The sequence below is a fragment of the Candidozyma pseudohaemuli genome (genome assembly GCF_003013735.1).
Source record: "Candidozyma pseudohaemuli strain B12108 chromosome Unknown scaffold00004, whole genome shotgun sequence".
In the NCBI taxonomy this organism is placed as follows: domain Eukaryota; kingdom Fungi; phylum Ascomycota; class Pichiomycetes; order Serinales; family Metschnikowiaceae; genus Candidozyma; species Candidozyma pseudohaemuli.
Window position 1 is genome coordinate 173,468 of NW_020194438.1, and position 17,991 is coordinate 191,458.

The window sequence follows — 17,991 nt, forward strand, 5'->3', positions numbered from 1 at the left end:
CAATGCCAGTTTCCTATGGGTATCCCAAGTTGTGAGACTCAGTATGAAGAGTTGAGACTTAGTATGAAGAATTTGATGTGAGACTTAGTATGAAGAGTTTGATGGTTGAGGTGCTGGTCACTGGACGTCTATATATTCAATGATATTTATGTGATGATGCTGAGTGTAGATTGGTAGGTGGTCACGAAGATAGCCCGAAAGCGCTATACGTCACATTGGTCGGAACTCGATAAGCTTTGAGGTCGGAATTCAAATCAGACTTTCGACTGAGGCCCGGTTATAAACGCTTACGTCTAGCCGAGGGAAAGTCTATTCCAACAGGGCCATTGATGCACCCCAGCTAGGGCGGATCTAATAAGCTCAGGGTTTCAGCGATTTTCCCGTTACCCTATCAAGGCACTTCACTGACCCGCCTCGTTCCATAAGATCCGCCGTAAATCACCATCGTAACTCAATAACTAAGTAGATCATTTCTCATGGCGTCACAAAATCAAACTTCAATTACGACGCCGTGACCTGAAGCGATCGAATTGCTGGCGTAATGCAAACGTCATCGAGCTTTTATCGCATCGGACCCCCACAAGTCAAACCTTCTTTACTCCGACTGCCGCTGCAATCAGCGTAAACGCTTCACCGCCAATCAGAACGCTTGCTGGAAGGTTTAGCGATTGCATTATTCCTTTGGGTGTTTAGAGGAATAAGAGTGTTCAGGACTCGGAGTCGGCGTTGTAGGGGAGTCTCCGACTACACATAGTTTAGTCAAGTGCACTGAATGCACTGAAGAATTACTAATCTACATGAAATACGCTTTTCAAAGTCTCTCTCGAAACAACCCCTGATAGCACCGCTGGCATAGCAATATCTCGACATCGAATAAAGTTTCTCCGTGACGCTGCGGCTCATAACTAAATAGAAGCTGAAGAATCGGTAAGTGCTCCCAACACCAGACCAGAACAAAGAAACGATTGTTTTTGCTTGCTGCTCGGGTATTTTAGGGTTCGCTCCAAGGCGGCTTGAAATAGGCATTTAGCTGCACAGAAATAATGAAACATGGATGTTGCCATTTTAACGTTTTGGGACATCCTGCCAGTACAGTGACTTAAGAGCAACTTTGGTTTTGGGCGGGACATCGCAGTGCCACGGCGCTTTGGGGACCCTGCCTTGCCTTAGATTTCTGTTTTTTTCTTTATTGCCTTTCCATTTTTTTTTTTTTTTTTTAATGCTACATTGTCATTATGTCACTTCCGGCCGTTACGTAATTACAATGCCCTTGTTCTTTCGATGCGCCGTATATGCCCGGATTTACATCATGATGCTGCTATATCGCCTCGAAAAGTTTAGGGAAATAACGTGCGTTTCGGACCAGCACTCGGCAGCGCCGATCCATGCAAATCGACGTTATGCCTTCGAACCTGCAAATCTCATCGCTGGTTTCGTTTCGGATTTTTCCACCAGCATTTCAGCATTTCACTATGAGGCGCCAAAACGCAGGGCCTGCACACAGCGCGGCAAAACTCTAGACGTGTAAATGGCGCCACTTTTGAACGCCGTTTTCGTGCATTCCGACCTAAGCCGCACGGGGCGTGCGATGCACAAAGAGAATGTAACAGCCTCCGGCTGCAACACGTCAACTGGCGTCGGCTGATTAATCAACCATAGCCTCCACCTCTACACCTGAAACAAAATCTCTAAATCTCTTAACTTGGTATCGTATTAATTATCTATATTATAAGGCATCTAAACCTGGTTAGCGGCCTTGTTCTCGTTCAACACACCCTCCTCGACATCGGCCTGAGAAGAGTTGGAGGTGACATCCTCCTTAACATCGAAATGCTCCTTCTCAAACTCCTCGTCAAACAAACCGAGCTGGTTGCCCTGGTCCTCAATCTCCTTAAGCGAAAGCTTAGGCATGGTGGCGGCAACTCTCCATGGCTGGCGGCCGTCAGTGTGGGCCTTGGCGAAGATAATGTCAATTTCCTCCAAAGTTCTGCCGGCAGTCTCAGGGTAGAAGAAGAAGATGACTGGGATAAACAAGTAGTTCATCAAGGCAAAGAAAAGGTAGGCACCCCAGGCGGAAGCATCCATGAAAACTGGAGTGAACATGACAACACCGAAGTTGGTGATCCAGTTGGTACAGGTGGAGATGGCAGTGGCGAAAGTTCTGGTTCTCAATGGGTTGATCTCTGGTGGGTAGATCCATGGCAATGGCAAGATGGTGAAGGCAAAGAAGGTAATAAACAAGTAGATACCAACAGCAGCACCCTTGGAGTTCTCTGGGGTTGGGTCAACCAAACAACCGAAACAGATGGTGAAGGAGATACCCTGGCCCAAGGCACCAAGCAAGAACAAGTTTCTTCTACCGAAGGTATCGATCAAGAAGAAAGATGGAATGGTAGCCAAAGCGTAGACGGAAGCGAAAACACCACCAAGAATCAAAGACAAACGTCTCTCACCCTGGAAAATGTAGGTCTCGAAAAGCACAGTGGAGTAGTAAATGGCAGCGTTACAACCAGTGAACTGCTGGAAGAACTGGGTAGAAGCACCGATAACCATTCTCTGGAAGTGCTGAGACTTACCACCGGAGAACAAGTCCTTGAAGCCGAGCTGGGCTCTGGAGAATCTGGTGACGGAGTCCTGGATGAAAGTGAATTCAGCGTAAACCTCGTCGTGGTCAATGGCAACACCCTTCATCTTAGACAAGACGGTCAAAGCCTCGTCCTTCTTGTCCTTGGAAATCAACCATCTTGGAGAGTCAGGCATACCAATGATACCGGTAAACAACAAGAGGGCAAAGAAGATCTGGAAAGCAACAGGGAATCTCCACTGGACAGAAGAGTCAATGTAGGAGAATCCAAAGTCCAACCAGTAGGCAATGAAAGTACCCACAGCGACAACGGAACCTTCCAAGTTGACCAATCTACCTCTGTTCTCGGCTCTGGACATCTCAGACTGCCACACTGGAATGGTGGCAGTGTTGAAACCGTTACCAACACCAGTGATCACACGGCCAACAACGAATTGACCAAGACCCCAGGAGTGGTGGAAAGAAGCAGTGGAAATGACGGAACCAATGATGATAATGATGGAACCAACGACAACCATAGGCTTACGGCCAATTCTCTCACCTCTGACCAAGGCGAAGATAGCACCGAAGAAACAACCCAATTCGTAACAAGCAGTAACAGCACCCTGGATAACAGAAGCGTGAGACTTCTGAGCCTTAGTTGGACCTGGGACATCCTCATCCTCACCAACGGCAGCGGCCCAGTTGTCACCGGCCATGGTGGCAGGGAATTCTTTGTTGAAATATTCACCGGTAATAATACCAGACATCATACCTTGGTTGTAACCGAAAAGAGAGAAACCAATGGTGGCGGTAGCCGTCACCATGACTCTCAAGGGTCTACCTTCGAGACCCCAAGTAGATGTTCTAGAAAAGATCATGGTTAGCTGAGGATCTGGGAAAAGTAGGAAATGCCGGGGTATTTATACCTGAGGCTTAAGCTGGTATTACTCCATTTGGCGGGAACATGGGGGAGCGTACAAAAAAAAAAAAAAAAAAAAAGAAAAGTTGCGTATGAGCGTTTGGACCTGCTGGTCGCGTCTGCAGTTCTGGCAGCGATATGACGTCTTGTCCATGTGGGTCGCTAGCGCCTGATGGCGCTTCCGTACAGGACTCGAACCAGGCAATATGTCACCGCGGCGTCTTGGCTTCGAGTTCCATGCAGGCGACAACGAAAAGTTTTTTCCTGTGACGAGGGATTTTCAAAAAGGTTTTTTGAAAAATCCTCGAATGCGTGGCGATCGTCCCGCAAGTGTTGCCGTGGGGTGACATTTCAACTTTCCGGTGGGGCGCGGGGTTGCCTGCGGGGCAGGCATTCGCCCCCATACGGCTCCTGGCTGGCCAGGGTAGGAGTGCACACAGCGCAGTCTATTTCAGACGTACGTGGTGGGGAATCCGCAGGATGCGGGATGCAAAGGCGGCTAGCTGCAGGCTCGACGGACAAATTATGCTCCGGATTCCCAAAGAAAAATAAATACTGCGCGAGCGTTCCGAGGGCCCGGATCCCTGCCTCGGACAACCGAGGGTAGCAGTTTACCTCCGCCGAGGGTGAAGCACATCAAACTCCCATTCCAATAGCATTTCTCCTTCATCTTTCAAACCTGTCAAAACCCAAGAGCTGTCAAAACCAACTCTTGTCCTTGGGTCTTGACAGGGCCAAGCCAGCCGGACAGCTAACAAAGCCAGGTACCTGAGTAGCTAAGAAATCACAGTGTCAGAGGCTGGGTACGGCTTCGCACAGGAAAAGCTTGGAAAAAAAAAAAAAAAAAGGGCTGCCCCTCCACATGAGGAATTCACCTCCCTAGACCAAACACAGCATAATACATCGAAACAGGATAAATCCATCTTGGCGAATTTTCGTCTAGGGCAGCCGTGCGGCAAAAAGTCGTGTCGGAGGAAAGCGAGGTGTAATGACGACGATGATAATTTAGCAGCCAGGCAGTGCATGAAAAGGAATAAACGACTGAAAAAAAAAAAAAAAATCGTGAAAACTTGAAAAAGGAAAGTAACCAGGACCAGGCTGCGAGTGCCCGGGTGAATCGCCTTAGCCCAGATCCACGTAGTCCAGATTTGCAGAATTCACGCTGGCCGTCAGGCGAAGCAAGACACGGAATCGGTGAAAAAAAAAAAGAAAAATAAACCAAAAAAAAAAAAAAAATAGAAGCACAACGAGTGTTGAAAATCCGCTCTGCAAAGCTGTATCTCCACCTTTGTTTGGAGATAACCCCACCGGTAAGACTCATTGAGACATTTCCCTTGTTCTGCATGAATACATCAACGTGTTTTTCAACAAAATTTTCAGGAAACTTCATCAAACCTTCGTGAGGTGTTTTCCACGATTCTGAGCACCAAAGCCCTATGTTGTCAAGAGGCCTGGAACGCCCTGCGTTCGGTTTCCCCCCGGTATGGCCGGGCTGAAGGAAGCGGCACAAAACGTACATGGAGGGAAATGGCTAATATGGAGGGAAACTTCTAATATGGAGGGAAGGATTCTAATATGGAGGGAAACAGCTAATATGGAGGGAGCGCTAATATGGAGGGAGGGAGCGCTAATATGGAGGCAAGGGTAATATGGAGGCCAGGGAGGCTGGCCAGTTCCGGGGGTAGATTGAACAATCCACAAGTTGGAAACTCCGTTTTCATTGCAACAGCGGAGGTTCGTACCGTTTTTCGGGAAAACTCACCGTTCTCCGCGGGGCATCCTGTCAATCCTGCTGGCAGGGTTTCTTTTTCCTGCCAAAAGTTTTTCCTGGGGCTACCGTCCCCCGCAGCCCCGCGCCGAAACACCAAATTCGGTGCCACACCGAGCCACTTTTTTGCATCCATTGTCTCGAGAAACCGAAAACCTTGCAGATCCGATTTGCAGCTACTTCACGCCGCCAACAAGGCGATTCTATCGCATAACTCCATTGGCTCATCCACGCCCGTGTCGACGCTTCTTTTTTGTTTCTTTCTCCACAACCAGCATTTCGGCTATCTGTATGTCGACAAAGCGTGCCCCTGGGCCGAAATTCCATCAGGTAACTGCTCTTATTTGCCAATCCGGTTCCCCACAACCTCCACTTCGTACATATCTCGTACATGGCACTTTCGTGTCGAGCCAAGCCTGCTTGAGCCATTCGATAAGGGCTATACTTGTCGAAAATCGCTGTTTTGGGAAGCATGGTTAGATGCTTTGTCCTGGGGTCGAATGGTTCGAAGAACAAAGGGCTGATTGTGGATTTCGAAAAGTGTAAACAGCAACTCGGTATTTTTTCGATAATTTTAGAACCGAAATTGCCTGGGACGTGCTTTCACCCGGTAAGTCCACTGCCGAGGTTTCCTCTGAAATTTGTAGTCAAGCTAAAACATCCACAATGCACACGAAACACCAACGTGAAATTGGCTGATAAGCTCTCGCGTCTCTCTTATCAACACCTAAGCCTAGTGTACCACCACCGTGGTTTATGCAGAGGATCAACCCTGAAGATCTCCATTCAATGGTACGGGGTCTCCATAATGTCTCAGAGGGAGACCAAGCAAATGCCTGCGGGGCTATTTGAAAAAGGACAATGACAAAACCACGGAGTCCATGTCCGACAAGCTGCCCCGACCTCTCCACTTCTAAATGCCCCTCCACCTTTCTGTTGGGCGCTAGTCATGATTAGTAATTGTGCTACGAGCCTGAGGCATCCTGAGGCATCCTAGAAAATCAGTAGTGTTAGTAAAGGGGGTGTTCCATACCGTTCATCTATTTTTTTGTGTATCCGCTTATCGTGAAATCAACTCAAACATGCCAATGAGACTGAAGTAGTGGCCCACAATGCCGCAAACGACAAAAATATGCCACATGTTGTGACTCAGTCCAATGTAATCCACCCACCAAAGCGAAAGGAAATCGCTCAGGTAAGGCGTTTTGGTGGGTGTAGCTGGGAAGTGCTTCTGTATCACCGACATGGTCTGATTCTCGGCAACTGCAGACTCCGCTTGAGACTCCTCAAGCTTTTCCATCTCTTGCTCAATCTCCTCAATCTCCTCCTTACCGGAGTTCTCGAACCCGGACAATACGTCCAGTGGAGTATGTGTGTGGCGACATGGGGCTTCGTGATCCACAATCACATCGTATCTCCATCTCTCTGGAATCAAGCCAGCGTAGAAGAGCACACCGATCCAGTACCACAAAAACAGCTTGTATGTAAGTGGCATGTAGAAGTAGATCGAGCTGTAGATGCCCTCGTAGAACCACTTGAAAAAGAAGGTCATGCCACCCATGGCAGCCAAACCGACAAAGAAGCCAATACGCAAATGGCGGCACTCGGGCTTGTCAAAGTAAGGCAGCCAGTTGAACGTCAATCCGCCAAGACCACAAATGATCGATAACGTCACGAAAAACGTCAAAAGCTTGGGCATGTGGTACAACGCACAGTACTCGGCTGACACCACCGAACAGGTGATCAAAGTGGTGATGCCGGTGTAGTCCACACAGGCAAAACGGGCTCTAGTCTGCAAGTGTGCAAAACACGAGTATGTGTGCCAGAGAACCGAACTGATAAGACACTTGGCACTGGCAGCAAAGAATAAGTACATGATGCAGTTGTCAGTAATCAGGTTGGCCTGGTAGACGCTAGTCTGGGGAAAATGCACGACAGCCAAGTAGCTGATGACAAAAAAGCCGATCATGTGAGTCCATATGTTGCCCGTTTCGTTGTGGTCGAAATGGAACATCAGCTTGACCATGTCCCAGTGGCCCATCGTGAAGCGGTATCCTTCTATAATGTATTTGTTCTCTCTCCATGCAAGTGGAAGCTGGTAGTAGTGCAAGTAGCCGTCGTCCAGGTGCTTCAAGGCCTTGTTGAAGTTGAAGAACTTCAAAGCGCTGGAGAGCTCGTCCTCTTCAACAGCACCTCCTTTGGCCGAAAGGTACCCGTCAATGTAGGCCAACTTTTCCTCGAAATAGTGCAAAGTGTCTATAAGCTTATTCTGAAGCGCTTCTTTGCGAGCCATACCCGGGAACCCTGCTCCTGGAGTAGTAATCTCGGAATCCAGAAAGTCCTCCACTTCACGGCCAAACATGCTGCTGTACTGGTCGTCCAAGGTCTTGTACAAGTACTCGGCGTTTCTGAAGGAATTCACCAAAACCAGCTCCTTCACCTTGTACAACTGTTCGTAAACTCGGTTTAAATGTGAAACGGAAATCTGACGAATCAGCAGAATCAGACTCAACAGCGCCAGACTGTTTCTACGGGACCGGCCCTCTCTGGCTTCCTTATCCTTTTCATTTTCGTCCTCTTCCTCCACAGCTTCTTCAGATCCCATCACCTTGAAATACTGTTCGAAACGCTCGATTCTCTGTTCTATCAGGCTGAGGAAGATATCGAGTTTCTCGATCAAAAGCTCCTCTGTTGTACTAAATTCCTTATTCTTGTCTATCTCGGTCAATAGTAGCTCGCTGGTGCTGGAAGTTGCACGGCTAGGACCGGGGCGATCGTGAGAGTCGCCTGGAACCCTTTTGCGAAGAGTTGTTTCCGACATGGTCACTATGAATCAAAGTGTATGAGGAAAATGAAGATGCTTTTATTCAATCAAATCTTCAATTAGGGGTCTGGCATGTGGCCTGTAAAAGAAATAAGACACTACAGTGCGTGGGTAATGCATGGTGTACGGGTGTGTCTCCTGTTTTCCGCGCTGGACCGGGTGATTTGCGGTGCACGGGTTTTTGACTTCTCTCTCACCGACCCATTCATTCGTAGAAGTCGGCCTGGTGCACGGAGGTCGGCCAAAAAGAAACGGAGGCCACTACGAAGTCTACGTAATCGTCCCATATTAGTGTATTGGCTCAATGGCCCTATGCAAAAACGTTGGGAATCCAACTCAAACGAATGACAAAAGAAAAAGGAAGAACCCACCCTGCAGTGGCATTCGGTAAGCTCGGACAAGACCGAGCGGTCCGGGGAAACACCTAGTAATGTAGAATGGGTTATGCAAGGAGAAGAAATGGGAAGGCAACTCTAGCCCCGGGAAGGACCTCGAAAAGCATGCATGGAAACGAAAGTAATGTTTTGGGGTAGCACTAAGTCTCACTGTGGTGCTTGATTCTGTCGTACTTCTCGTACTCAAAAAGACACTTTCTCATCGGACTGCGCATGTTGATATTCTTGGTCAACTCCTTGTATCTGTTGCGAACAGAGGCAACCTGGAGCTTCTTGCTATCTTTTCCGTTCTTGTCAAACAAAAAGTCCATCTCCTTGGAGTGGAATTCGGTGTAGTCAACGGTGAAGAAGTATTCCACAAGGGTGTCGTCGTCTTGAAGAAGTTTCAAGATTTGCTCCTCCGTCAAGTTCTTGGTAGCCTCAATGAGGAGCTCTTTTTCTTCTTTACCCTCTCTAGTGTACTCAGCCTTTTCCAATACTTCAATCACCTTTTCCTTGGGAAGCCACAAGCCGATGCTGGGCACAAAGAGCCAGCCGTTGAACTCGTAGTCCTCCAAACCCTTCTTGTAAGAGAATCTCAATCTATTCTCAATTTGTTGAGGAATGAAAACTGGGACACCGCTGATCATGGAGTAGTGCAAAGGCTGCAACTGCTCGAGTGTATAGAAATGCTTTCTGCGGTCATTGTACACCTCAGCCTCCAAGTCGCCGTCCAGTTTTTCAACAATAGGATTATCCTTGTACTCCTGAGGAAGAGATGCTTCAGACTTGGCAAGACCAGTGATATCAATGTAAATCCCTGAGTCCACGTCAATGAAACGGCCGTCAATGTGATTTTCCTTTTTGGAGATTCCTCTGTTGTGAACGTAGGTACCGATGTCGATCAAGAACTTTCCATAGCCTTCGCTAGGGTCCTCAAGCACCAAAGTCTGGTTGTAGTCTCTAGACAATCTCAACAATTCCATGACAGGCATTTGCACATCGATATCGTTGTCGTATGGGAACATGAGACCATCCCAGTACCAGGACAACAAGGGACCGTGTTCGATCCAGGAAACGAGACCCTTCTCTTCAACAAAACGACTCCAGTTACGCAAGAGACGTTCCAAGATAATGTTGGTTCTGACGGTACGCTCGGCTCTAGTCCAGCCCTCCTTGTCATACATGAGGGCATCGGTGAAGAAACGCCAGTCGTAATGCCAGCCAACGTCGTTGTCCTTGTTACGGTACTCCTTGGTGTTAAGAGTGGGTTCCTTGAAGTAGGTGAGCTCGGTTTCATCGTTGTATGGGGCACATTCACGGAGACCAGCCAAGTAGTTCTGCTCCATGACAGAAAGGTTGCTTCTGCCCTCGTACTGTCTAATTTGGTCATCAACGGAGGATCTGTCGTAGTGGAAGATTTCAGCGTTCAAAGGCAAGTCGCCCTTGTTGTTGTGAGTAACTTGGTAGACACCGTATGGATCGTCGTCCTTTGGCAACATCTTAGGCTTGACCTTGCCGAGCAACTTCTTGTAGAGTTTCATGTGGTTAACGGTAAATGTGTTGCCGGCTTTAGCCACGGCCTGGGCGGAAGTGCCCAAAGCCTGGCGGAGGAAGCGGTCAGTCAAGCCGGAGTTTTTGAGTCTCTGCTCGGGTCCCTTGGACTGGTCAACGTAAAACTCGTAGGTGCCAGATTCTTTGTTCAAAATAATCACCTTCAAAGGCTTGGGAAGATTGGTCAAGCCATAGGACTTGGCCATGTAGGAACGGTGGTCGTTGTATGTGTTGTGGTCGTGCTTGCAATGAGCAAAAATAACAGCGTCGGGAACCTGCTCCAAAGAGGTCCAGCCCATGCGTTCGATATCGCCGGTGGATAATTCGTGTTTGTCTTTGCAAAAGTACAGCACGTCGGGACGGCCTCTAATTCTGGATTTGAGCTTGTTACACGTCATTCTATCCTGGTCAACAAAGTACTTGTTCATGCCGGTAAGATCGATCCAGTCCGACCAGTGGAAAGGGTACACGGGCATATCCTCCTTGCCGTCGTTATTAATCAACTCGTTGAGATACACGGAAAGGGTGAAGCGAGGATCATACCACAAAGTGTTGTCGGTCTTACTTTGCTCGGTGGGCATGACCTGGTCAAGAGGCACGTCGGCGTCCAAGTAATGGAGCTCGGCAGCGTCAGAAAGCCAGTATTTTTTGGGGTTGTTGCGGACCTTCAGGAACAAAATGTTCTTTCTGTTGTCAAAAGAGCCCTGGAGGAAATCGGGAATTTCAATCATCAGAAAGTAGTTCGACAGCAGGACAATCAACAAGTTGACCAAGACCATCGCTAGAAGGACAGCCACGGCGGCCTTGCGGTGGGAGTTGATCTTGTTCAATAGAACTTGCAACATGACGAAAAGTATGACTTATGGTATCACAAAGCACACGAGAAACAGGTGGGAGCAAAACAGGAACAGTTTATACGGAAGATGGGAGTGGGACGTAGCGAGCGATTAATCCGGATCCAGCAAACCTGGCTTGAGCGATCTTCGACACGGAAAACGGGCTTTTTAAGTACAGAATGCTTAAGACCCCCAACACGAAAAAGCCAAAATGTGAATCTTTACGGAAGTGGCTCTGCCATATGCCGTCGCGAGGCTGCCACGCAGAAGAATGCAGCAGCACACACAGCGGAACTAGACGCAAAGGTGCCTAACACGACACGCTTTTAGACATATGGAAGCAGGGGTGGGCAGAATAAGCCGCTTTTTAAGTGGAGCGCCTGCCCTTTGATGAGTGGCTGGACTTTTTGGAAAAGTGTTGTAAAAATAAATCACCCCAAACCTCCCCCTCGGTGTACGGGTCTGCGACGGGACGCCGTTCCTGCTCATCGGTTTCTCACAATTGGGCAGTGTTCGCAGCCATTGCATGGATTGTTCCGCAGAAAAAAAAACCGTGACAAGACATGTTTCCGAGCCCTGGCCATTGTGAAGCTTCTTTGCTGCCCAAAACTCCATTTGCGAATGTTTTGCCCCTAGGATCGCTCCCGAAAATTTTTTAGCATTCCTGCGTCGAGGGCTATCTGATCACACGATTGACTTCGCGATTAGGCCAAGGAAAAGCACGGTGCCTGAGCGTTTGTACCGTGCGTCCTGCATGCAGTCGCCGTGTCCTCCCCCATCCCACCAGCCTGCTCCTATTGTGCCTCCACCAACCAGCAGGACCGGGCTCAAACCGTTGTTGTATTTTTGTTTCGCTGTTTTTTGCTGTTGCTTGTTATGAGCCTAAGCCAGGATCAATTTTTGGAAAGTCGCTTTGTAGCCTGCTCAAGCCGGGGATCCATCGGGAGACCGTCCAAAATCTCGTGGATCTGGAAATGCATGCACGGCGCCAATTTCTCAATCTCCAGCACATTCTGATCCATGGCCTTGTCAAACCGTGCGAGGTCTCTGAGAAGAAGCTGAGCTTCCTGATCGCCTTTCTCGAGATCGCCCAATTTAGCGAGTTCTAGCTCGTCGTAGTCCTCACCGTCAAATCCAAGCCCGCCGTTGTCAACCTCAAAAACGCCGTTGTTGAGTTTTTCCCACCGTGCATTAATAGCGGCTTGGTCTTTGCTCACGCCCTCTGTTTCCTTATCTTTGTGGGCTTGTTTCTCGAGGTATTCTCGTATAATTCTCCTCTTTTCCATCGTGGCTTCCATGCGGTTGTTCACCTGATTTTCCAAAACTGCAGCATCCACCGGCTCTTGCGGCGCCATCTTGCCGAAATCCACCATCACCAGCTCGGGCGCAACGTTCTTGCGGCGAAGCGCAACTAGGAAACTCTCGATCCAGGTGATGAGCCCGTGGAAAATCTTCTTGTCGTCTTTCAAGTAGAGGTCGCGGAGGATCCGCCAGAACGACCGCTCGTGTTTGTTTAGAAGCGCCTTGAACCGGTTGAAGATCTCCACTGGCGACGTGAAGTAGATACCGCCCTCGTCAAGCTCCTTGAGCTCCGCCATGAGGTCGTCCATGAAGGTCTGGAAGTCTCGGAACGCCGTGTGGATCCCGCATTGCTTCATCACTGTCATGAGCGGGTTGTAGAAAACAACGAGGAATTTCTTGATGAGTTTCGTCAATTCGGGCTCTTTCCAGAGCTGCTTCATGAGCTCCTTGTCTCGAGAACGCACCTCTAGCTGCCAGAGCTGCTGGAGAGCCACAAACGCCGCTGCCTCGTCGGCCTGCTTGTGTTCATCCATCGACTGGTATTTTTCGTACGCTGCTTCGACTTTTTTGAAAGTTTCAATGTCCTTGGCGGTAAGCTTAGGCTCAAGCTTGCTGGTTTGGAAAATCGTCATCAAAAGGTGCTCGTCCTTGGCCAAACTCTCCTCCTTGATCTCGTCAGCCACCTCTACGTCGTGTGAGGAGACATAGCTGGTGATACGCTCAATGAAGGGCTGGAAAGCTGGATCGTTCAAAGGAGCCTCCTCAAGCAACTTGGCCCGCTCCTTCAGGTAGTCCTGGAGATCCTCGTCCAACAACATCACGAAAATCATCGAAAGCAAGTTGTTCACCTTCTTCTTTTCGCTGGATGCCCATGGAACACTTACTGTAGGCATGCTCACGAGAAGAACGTCCACCATGCGTGTCATCACCTTCACCGGGTTGGTGTACTTGAGAATGCCGTAGCACACGCTGTAGGGAAACATCTTGTGGAACTTGAGGCACTTTCTGAACCACTCACTGGAGTTATCTTGGGAAAGGAAAACCTGGTAGAGCGTGGCCGCAATTTCCAACTTGCACCACTCAAAGAAGGTCCTTAGAAGCGGCGATACCTCTTCAAGTGACTGTGTTTTGCTGAACTCTTCAAAGATCTGACTAAGCAGCTCGGGGTTCTCCAAAAGCTCGGCCTTGAACTGCTCAAATCTTTTGGAGAGCTCGTAGACGGATTTGGCTGTTTCCTCTTGGAACTCAATCTGGGTCATGAGACGGCGCTTTTCAAGCTCCATTCTCAGCGCATAGTCCTCCTCCTGTGAGGGCAGAAGTTCCTGGAAGTTGCGTTTAGGATCACTCAAGAAAGCACGGAGAACGTCACAGTGAGCGATTTCAGGTTTCGCCAAAAGCGTGGCAATGTACCCACGAAGAGCCAAACGCAACTTTTCTCTTTGGTACTTGAGATCGGCCTTTGTGGCCTTGGAAGCCAGCGACCTTGAACTATCCAGCAGAGAGCGTCTTTCTCCGTCATCGTCATCGGCATGGCCCCCGTCGTGCTTCAATTTCCGGGGCAATTTCGTAATATCGGTGGTCATCAAACCGGGATACTTCTTTTTGAGATCGGTCTCGAGTCTCTTGAAGTCCAGGTACAGTTTGCTGATGAAGTGGGATTTGTAGGTGTAGTTTCCAGCCGACCCGTCTCTGGTGGTCACCTGCAACACAAATAGGTAATGCAGCTTCCGTTTCTGCTCCACTGGTTTCCACAATTGCAGCCAGCCTCCCTTGGCTGCGTTTGCATCCACATTGATCAAATCCACAGCCACAATGTTCACGTTGATGTTGTTCGAGTAAACCATATGGTCGTAGTCTTTGAGCGATCTTGTGCCCTGGAAAGCATCAAAACTCTGGTGTGCCGCATTGGGATTCCTGCTGAGCTTATCGAGCTTGCCCTTATCTGAATCCTTGAGGTGGTCGCTGTCCAAGTACTGGAACTCCTTTTTGCTCACGATCATCGAGTTGTAGAATAGAATAAGCAACAGCAGAAGCCTTGTGTTGATCTGGTGGCGCTTGGTGATCAGCTCCTTTCGTTCAATGGAGTCCAGGATCCTCTTTTCGTTGAAGCTGTCCACAAACGGATGCACGGTGTCTCGCCAAAACTCAATCTGGTCCATTTCGGGATTACTAGCAATCAAGGGGAACGTCTTGACGTAGTTCAAGTAAAAATGCCTGAGAATGGGCATATCGATGTCTTTTGGAGGGTTGATCAGTCTGAAGGGAGGACCCAAAAGCAGCACCGAATTGGGCACCGAGAGCCAATGAAGCTCCTTTTTCACACAGCTCTCCAAGAGAGCTTTCCTTAGAAAGTGCTCCTGGGCCGGGCTGAAGGAGTCAATGAAGTCTAACGAAGTCATGGTGTTGTACTCTTCTCATGAGTGCAATTTCTGGGGTGCAGGCGCAACCGCAAGAGTGTTGATGTTTCGGGTCCGGGCGGCTTTTTCGTGGATTTGGCTGAGACGACTAGGGAAAAGCGTTTTTTTGTTTTTTGATCTTTCACACCTTTCCGCCCTGCTGTTCTGCCAAGACGGTCTTTGTTGCGTGGTGAACGGAGCTTGTGGTGTGTATGGGTGAAGAAGCAGGTGAAGGATACTCATTTTCAGAGGTTAAGAGAATGACTATTGGAATTGTTTTCCTTAAGTATGGAGAAACGTGAACGGTCGTTGGAAGCTTAAAGGCTAAGACAAGAGGGTGGTGTAAGTTGTAGACCGATAGAGAGGTTGGGGAAGGGTGGTGGGTAGGGATGGTGGACAATGAAAAATGGAAAGTTTGCGGTGTTGAATTAAGGTTTAGATTTTGGGAGGCTGCTTTGGTGGCTGCTTATGGTGGCTGATTTACTGTGTTGCTTATTTAGTGTTGCTGTTGGACTGGTGGAGTCGTTATGGCTGCGAAAAGTGGCTTAGGTGGGGGATACATGTGGTACGGTTGTGGACGGAGTTGGGGATTTGCAGGACTTGATCTGTGGATGGGGTACTTGAGGTTTTGCGGAGTTCGATGGTGCTTTAAGTGGAAGGGAAGATAGGGTGGCTGTAATGTGACAGTGATGTGACTAGACATGGTCGATAGGTGATTTTCCAGGTCTGTTGGAGAATTCTAAAAAGAGGGCCATTCCTTCAAAATATATAGGCAATTTTCAAGGAATTGTGCCGTGCTACGGTCTACAAAGGATGCGGCTGTTGTGTGTGGTATTCATAAAGCCCTAGTGGTGCAACAGTGCCATTCTCAGTGCATTCATTGATGCATGGACACAAGAATATCTGGGTATCTTTGAATCACACTTTTGTGCTCTTTTACGGTTATTATTCGTCTTTTCATTATCTATTTGTCTCTCTATAGACCAACCACAAGTGCAGCTTGGGACTCTATTATAGGCTTTCGATAGAATGTTCGAACTAGGGTTCCAATCTTCAAATCGAACCGTTATCCACCGATTTCCATGATTCACACTTCAATATTGCCAGCCTCCCCCATAGGAGCTACAATTTCAATTCCGGTCAAATTCCTATACCATCACCTCTAATGCCCATGTTTGTTCGGCTCTTCTTACCAGTATGGCGATTCGCAGCCATCCGTTTTTCACCTCCACCAACAGAACCGAAAAACTCAGCAATCGCCAATTCATCAACCTCACCATTAAACAATTTCCAGCTTAAAACACTCCATTAAAGAAATTAACCAAATTTCCCAACCTTACCCCCTAATCACCCACGTTTAACACCTGGCCCATCGCCAGGCGTCACGTGCGGGACCTCTAAAAAAATTAGAGCGACTCATCTCATCTCTTCTTCTCTACACCATGGGAACCCAAAAAAAGGAAAAACAAAGAAGAGTCCGGGAGGGCGACACCCGTGACGGGAACCTTCGTGTCAAGGGCGAGAACTTCTACAAAGATGCCAAAAAAGTCAGACATTTGCTGATGTACAAGACTGGTAGAGCCGTCAGAAACGCCAAGGGTGAAATCATCCAGGCTGCTGCCCTTCAATCCACCGATATCCCCAATGCCCGTGTGGATCCTAACCGTAAGTGGTTTGGAAACACCAGAGTCATTGCCCAGGACGCCTTGACTCATTTCAGAGAGGCCATGGGCGACAAGAAGCACGATACGTATTCTGTGCTTTTGAAGAGAAACAAGTTGCCCATGTCGCTTTTGGACGAGAAGGACCAGACGGACTCGCCCACGGCCAAGATCCTCGAGACCGAGTCGTACGAGCACGCTTTTGGTCCTAAGCAGCAGAGAAAGAAACCAAGATTACAGGCGGCTTCCTCTTTGGAGGAGTTGGCTCAGCTTTCTGAAAACGACACCAAGGCGTTCCAGGATAAGCAGGAGCTCAACGCCACTTTGGGTCTTATGGGTGGCTCTTTCTTGGATTCTGAGGACTACACTCAGACTGCCAAGGAGGCCATTTTCCACAAGGGCCAGTCCAAGCGTATCTGGAACGAACTTTACAAAGTCATCGACTCTTCCGATGTGGTGATCCACGTCCTTGATGCGAGAAACCCCTTGGGCACTCGTTGTGAGAGCGTGGAGAAGTACATTCGTGAGGAGTGCTCTCACAAACACTTGATCTATGTGTTGAACAAGTGTGATCTCGTGCCCACTTGGGTAGCGGTATGTATACTTACTTTTTCATCGTGGTTGCAAGCCAATTATTTTTTGTCCCAAAGACCTTTGTCAGGGTGAATGTGCCGACTTGTTCGACCACTCACACATTTGCCTGTTACGTCCTTGGAAGATCAATGCTACCCGCCCGCAGACCCTTGTTTCAAGGTACTGTGGCCGTTTTGGCCATGGTTTCGTCTGCACTGCTGATAGTTTTTATCGGCGCCATAGGGTAGATTTCGGAATCTTCTGAGTTGGACCTGCTTGGAGCTCTGGCTCCCACATAAGCTTGTCCGTAGTATAGAATCCGACACTCTTTCCTCTACCTTGCAACCATGCTTATTTCGTTGACTATTACTAACAATCCAGGCTGCTTGGGTCAAGCATTTGTCCAAGTCATATCCAACATTGGCGTTCCACGCCTCGATCAAGAACTCCTTTGGTAAGGGCTCTTTGATCCAGTTGTTGCGTCAGTTCTCTACTTTGCATTCGGACCGTAAGCAGGTTTCTGTCGGTTTCATCGGCTACCCTAACACCGGTAAGTCTTCCATTATCAACACCTTGCGCCAGAAGAAAGTGTGCCAGGTTGCACCTATTCCCGGCGAGACCAAGGTGTGGCAGTACATCACGTTGATGAAGAGAATCTTCTTGATTGACTGTCCCGGTATCGTGCCTCCTAGTAACAGAGACACCGAATCTGACATTTTGTTCAGAGGTGTGGTTAGAGTTGAGCATGTCACCAATCCTGAGCAGTATATTCCAGATATGCTTGAAAAGTGTGAAAGAAAGCATTTGGAAAGAACTTACGAGATCAAGGGCTGGAGCAACTACGAGGAGGACCCTTCGCTTCTAGAGAAGGCCAGTACGGAGTTCATCGAGCTCATTGCCAGAAAACAAGGTAGATTGTTGAAGGGTGGTGAGCCTGATGAAGGTGCTGTTGCTAAACAGGTTTTGAACGATTTCAACAGAGGAAAGATCCCATGGTTCGTTCAGCCTCCTAAGGACGAGGAGGTGAGAACTGGTGAGGACAAGAAGGCCGAGTTCAAGAGAAAGAGAGCTGAAAGAGAGATCGAGAAGGAGGCTCAAGAGTCTGCCAAGAGACTCAAGTTGGATGAAGAGGAAGATGATGAAGAGAAGGAGGAGGCCGAGGAGGCCGAGGAGGAGACCTCCCCAGAGAAAGAATAATTTATTGTACATTAGATCTAT

The 17,991-nt window shown here is 48.5% G+C and overlaps 5 protein-coding genes across 5 annotated transcripts; 1 reads left to right on the forward strand and 4 right to left on the reverse strand.

Annotated features, from left to right (window-relative positions):
- Positions 1-1,737: 1,737 nt before the first annotated feature.
- Positions 1,738-3,444, reverse strand: HGT10 (glucose-inactivated glycerol proton symporter; the record flags this gene model as incomplete). The annotated part of the gene is made up of 1 exon (XM_024857579.1): positions 1,738-3,444. One exon carries the CDS (start codon positions 3,442-3,444, stop codon positions 1,738-1,740), a length of 1,707 nt encoding a protein of 568 aa, XP_024714078.1.
- Positions 3,445-6,313: 2,869 nt separating this feature from the next.
- Positions 6,314-8,074, reverse strand: C7M61_002198 (uncharacterized protein; the record flags this gene model as incomplete). The annotated part of the gene is made up of 1 exon (XM_024857580.1): positions 6,314-8,074. One exon carries the CDS (start codon positions 8,072-8,074, stop codon positions 6,314-6,316), a length of 1,761 nt encoding a protein of 586 aa, XP_024714079.1.
- Positions 8,075-8,612: 538 nt separating this feature from the next.
- Positions 8,613-10,850, reverse strand: C7M61_002199 (uncharacterized protein; the record flags this gene model as incomplete). Its single annotated transcript, XM_024857581.1, has 1 exon — positions 8,613-10,850. One exon carries the CDS (start codon positions 10,848-10,850, stop codon positions 8,613-8,615), a length of 2,238 nt encoding a protein of 745 aa, XP_024714080.1.
- An 884-nt stretch (positions 10,851-11,734) lies between these two features.
- C7M61_002200 (uncharacterized protein) lies at positions 11,735-14,542 on the reverse strand (the record flags this gene model as incomplete). Its single annotated transcript, XM_024857582.1, has 1 exon — positions 11,735-14,542. One exon carries the CDS (start codon positions 14,540-14,542, stop codon positions 11,735-11,737), a length of 2,808 nt encoding a protein of 935 aa, XP_024714081.1.
- Positions 14,543-15,981: 1,439 nt separating this feature from the next.
- NOG2 (putative GTPase) lies at positions 15,982-17,970 on the forward strand (the record flags this gene model as incomplete). The annotated part of the gene is made up of 2 exons (XM_024857583.1): positions 15,982-16,794; positions 17,155-17,970. 2 exons carry the CDS (start codon positions 15,982-15,984, stop codon positions 17,968-17,970), a joined length of 1,629 nt encoding a protein of 542 aa, XP_024714082.1.
- Between the last annotated feature and the right edge of the window lie 21 nt (positions 17,971-17,991).